The sequence below is a fragment of the Penaeus chinensis genome, chromosome 37 (genome assembly GCF_019202785.1).
Source record: "Penaeus chinensis breed Huanghai No. 1 chromosome 37, ASM1920278v2, whole genome shotgun sequence".
Taxonomy (NCBI): domain Eukaryota; kingdom Metazoa; phylum Arthropoda; class Malacostraca; order Decapoda; family Penaeidae; genus Penaeus; species Penaeus chinensis.
In genome coordinates, this window is record NC_061855.1 from 25,737,839 (window position 1) to 25,742,838 (window position 5,000).

The following is a 5,000-nucleotide window of genomic DNA, read 5'->3' on the forward strand; positions in this document are numbered from 1 at the left end:
CGTTTTTTCTGTCACTGGCAACGCAGACAGTCGGTGAGGAAGGCGAGTTCGACGGTGCGAGGCTGTGAAATCTAGTGCTTCATTGCGTTCGCATAATTATACGCAATGCACAAACACACGCACATGCATACGCACACACACGCGCTAAGGTATACATACTGACATATGCACACATGCACATATATACGTACGTGCAAATTCAAACGCACACATCCCCTTACACGAACACATAACTAGGCCTTACGCAGTGTACTGTTGTCCCCGAAACTGAATTGATAGGACACATATTTTGCTGTACTAGCAAGTTACACGCGTCTGATAATTAGAGCTGGAACTCCATTGTGTACTTTAGGACTGTAAGTGATAGTGCTGCTTGTCGTGTGACACCCTGGCTTCGGGGCCCCATGGCACCCTGGCCCCATGGCACCCTGGCCTCATGGTATCCTAGCCCCATGGCACCCTGGCCCCATGGCACCCTGGCCTCATGGTATCCTAGCCCCATGGCACCCTGGCCCCATGGCACCCTGGCCCCATGGCACCCTGGCCTCATGGTATCCTAGCCCCATGACACCCTGGCCTCATGGTATCCTAGCCCCATGGCACCCTGGCCTCATGGTATCCTAGCCCCATGACACCCTGGCCTCATGGTATCCTAGCCCCATGGCACCCTGGCCTCATGGTATCCTAGCCCCATGGTACCCTGGCCCCGTGGTGCTGGTGCAGGGGCAAAAATGTCGGTGGTAGAAACAGCGGCTGAAACTGAATGGTGAAGCTGCACCGACGTCCGCGTGTCTGATGAGTTTCCAGAAGCAGGGCTTAACGAGGCGTCTTGCGAATTCAGTGAATCTTATTACTGATTCCGCCGCCGATCTCGTCTTGAATTCGATTAGATCTTAGGATATGATTTTATCTTAATCAAGTTCTGGAAATGCATCTGCATGATTAAGATTTAAAAAATATGCATTCATAATTGGCAATGACATACGGCGGAAATTAGGCGAATTTTGCGTCAGAGTGATCTGGCAGCAGGATGTTCAGAAACGAGAGACCAGCCGATAAATGAGGGATAGGAAAGCAGAACCAAAGACATACATCGCAGCCGCTGTCAGTGTCGGAGAATTCGAGATTTGACAGCGGCGATAATGTCCTTTGGCGTCAAGGGAACCCGTCGACGGTAATAATGGCTGCCCGACGGATGCGCGTTCGAGCCACACTGTCGTTGCTCGTGTTGCGGAAATGCAGTGCTGTTGCTCCTCCGCCGGGATAATTAATCCTCCAGAAATAAACGGACGATGCCAATGAGGAGTAAGCATAGGTTTGGTATAAAAAAAAATTATACTTGTTTCTTACACTCTTTTAATAACGCCATGCTAATATCCCTTTGTAATTCCCGATTTTGCTTACCGCTTCCCCAGGCCCGCGAGGCGGAAGCCACCTACAGGAGCTGTGTGGCGGAGGCGAACGACAGACACGCGGCGCTCCTGAAGGTGAAGCGCGATGTCCTGATGCAAACCCGGGAGCTGATCCTGCAGTGCGACCAGACCATGAAGGCGGTGACCGTCTGCTACTTCCAGCTGCAACACACCGTGGCAGCCCCGGCGCCCGTGCAGGTGAGGTCATGGGAATCAGGGGTCAAGAGAGTTCGGGGTCATGGTGGTTCATTCGGGGTCATACAGAGGAAATATGAAGTGGGTTGGGGGAGGGGGAAGGGGGAGACAGGCGGTGGTATGAGTGGAGAGTGGTGGGGGGGAGAGGGGAGGGGAGGGGAGTGAATTAGGTAAGGAAGATTGAGAAGAATTAGAGGGAGGGAGGAAATCAAGAAACTCGTTCTGAAAGGCGAAAGGGGAGAAGAATATTAGCAAAAAAAGAGCGGCATTAGTTGGGCTCGCAAAAAAATGCAATAAAAAAAATAAAGAGCAACAAAAATATCCAGGACAAAAAAAAAAAAAAAAAAAAAAAAAAAACGCAGAGCAAGAAAATAGGGCGAATTAAAAAGGGCGAGGGGGAGAATGAATGCGTGTGAGACCTTGCATCAGAGCAATCTGGCAGGGTTATCATCATCATTATTACCCTATATCCCGACATATGAGAAGGAAATTGAACCTTTAAAAAAATAAATAAAAAAAAATCCCCAAACCCATCATAAAAAAAAAAAAAAAAATATCCGAAATGAACTTCCTGAGGCTCATAATATCTCACCGAAAAATCCTTGCAGAATTAGTCCTTCCACTAAAATCCTTTGCCACCAAAATTAACCACTGTGTTTTGGTAGACTAAATTGATAAGATTGTATTGAAATGACAAATTTCGATAGATAATAATAAAATGATAGGTTTTGGTAGACTAAACTGATAAGCTTGTATTGAACTGATAAATTTCAATAGATAATAATAAGATGATAGGTTTTGGTAGACTAAACTGATAAGATTGTATTGAACTGATACATTTCGTTAGATAATAATAAAATGATAGGTTTTGGTAGACTAAACTGATAAGATTGTATTGAACTGATAAATTTCAATAGATAATAATAAGGATAGGTTTTGGTAGACTAAACTGATAAGCTTGTATTGAAATGACAAATATCGATAGATAATAATAAAATGATAGGTTTTGGTAGACTAAACTGATAAGCTTGTATTGAACTGATAAATTTCGATAGATAATAATAAAATGATAGGTTTTGGTAGACTAAACTGATAAGCTTGTATTGAACTGATAAATTTCAATAGATAATAATAAAATGATAGGTTTTGGTAGACTAAACTGATAAGCTTGTATTGAAATGACAAATATCGATAGATAATAATAAAATGATAGGTTTTGGTAGACTAAACTGATAAGCTTGTATTGAAATGACAAATTTCGATAGATAATAATAAGGATAGGTTTTGGTAGACTAAACTGATAAGCTTGTATTGAACTGATAAATTTCAATAGATAATAATAAGATGATAGGTTTTGGTAGAATAAACTGATAAGATTGTATTGAACTGATACATTTCGTTAGATAATAATAAAATGATAGGTTTTGGTAGACTAAACTGATAAGCTTGTATTGAACTGATAAATTTCAATAGATAATAATAAAATGATAGGTGTTGGTAGACTAAACTGATAAGATTGTATTGAACTGATAAATTTCGATAGATAATGATAAATTGATAGGTTTTGGTAGACTAAACTAATAAGGTTATATCAAAATGATATTTTTTTTTGGTAAACTAAGCTAATAAGATTATATAAGACGAATAATTTTTTGTTATAAACTTGTCTCTCGTACCATAGTTTGGCAGGAAGTATTGAGACAGTAAGTTCTGAGCGATAATTGACAAACGTAGGGCTTATAAAGAGAGTATAGAGAGTATAGCTCAAACGTGTATTTTAAAAGTGGGATCTTTTACACTGAAATATACTCGTATGATCATATTATTATTGTTGTTATGGTTATTGTTATTGTTAATATTGTTATCATTATACTAATAAAAATACTACTAATACTAATAATTATTATTGATATTATTTTTATTATTATTACTATTAATAATGTTATTATTCTTATTACTATTAACATTGTTGTTGTTGCTATTTTCATTACTATTATTGTTATTATATTTACTGGTGTAGTTCATCACCATCATTATCATCGTCGTTGTCATTATCAATTATAACCACAACCATCACCCCCCCCACACCCCTCCCTCTGTCATCACCCTCCCTCACCCCCCACACATCACCACCACAACCAATCACTCCCTCCCCCCCCCCCTTTCCCCTATCATTACCACCCTCCCTCACCCCCTCACCAACCTCCTTCACATTTCTACCCCTCTACCCCCTACCTCCATTACCCCCCTACTACTCCCTCCCCCCTCCTTACCCCCCCCCCACACCCCACCCCCTCCTTCTCTCCCCCCCCCCACCCCTTCCAAGGTCTCGGAGGCACGAAACAAGAAACCCGGGAGCTCATTGTGTGAACTTTATACAGTTGGCGCGAGGACGTAAATGGATTTCGTGCGGGCATCGGGGAAGTCTTTCAGGCCCGAGAGAGAGTAAATAAAGTTTGCGCCGCCGAAGAGTCATCCACTTTGCATATTGCGGAAATGATGAGGGTGAGAGGGGGAGGGGGAGGGGGAAGGGGAGGGGGAAGGGGAGGGGGAGGGGGAGGGGGAGGGGGAGGGGGAGGGGGAGGGGGAGGGGGAGGGAGAAAGAGAGTGGGAGTGAGAGGGAGAGTGGGGATGAGAGGGAGAGAGGGGATGGGAAGAGTGAGAGTGGGAGTGAGAGGGAGAGGGAGAGTGGGGGTGAGAGTGAGAGGGACAGTGGGAGTGGGAGTGGGGCTTGAAGTGAGAGGGAGAGTGAGAGGGAGAGGGAGAGTGGGAGAGGGAGGGAGAGTGGGAGGGGGAGGGGAAGAGGGAGGGGAAAGGAGAGTGGGAGTGGAAAGAGTGAGAGGGAAAGTGGGAGTTGGAGGGAGCAGGGTATGTGGTAGCAGTGAGTGAGGGAGAGGGAGAGGGAGTGGAAGAAAGAGTGAGAGTGAAAGTGAGTGGCTGAGCGAACACAATTAAATGAATCATTTCACATATATCCAATTTCCTTTCTCTTATACATTTGATGTTCAAATGCACCATCATCAAGCAAAAAGAAAAGAAAAGGAAATCAAGAAACTCTCAAAAGAAGAAAGCAATAACAAATATCTGCGGACAGGAATTGTCAGCAACAAGTATTGCATCATTCTACATTGTCCCGTTTCACCCTTTTCCATCCCGTGTCACCCTGTTTCACCCATTTCATCCTGTTTCGCCCTATTTCTCCCAATTTTACCCTATTCCACCTTATTCCACCCATTCCATCATGTTTCACCCTATACCATCTTATTCCACCCGATTCCATCCAGTTTCACCCTATTCCATCCTATTTCATCCTGTTTCACCCTAGTCCACCCTATTCCACCCATTCCATCCTGTTTCACCCTATTCCATCCTATTTCATCCTGTTCCCCCTTA

General features: G+C 43.6%; 1 protein-coding gene across 1 annotated transcript in view; it reads left to right on the forward strand.

Moving 5' to 3' along the window:
* LOC125045413 (rho GTPase-activating protein 29-like) overlaps window positions 1-5,000 on the forward strand; it is a gene marked incomplete at its 3' end in the record, with an annotated part of 145,518 nt that overhangs the window by 135,388 nt on the left and 5,130 nt on the right. The window contains 1 exon segment of the mRNA XM_047642627.1: window positions 1,416-1,610. Within this exon segment, the coding sequence (XP_047498583.1) occupies window positions 1,416-1,610 (195 nt within the window).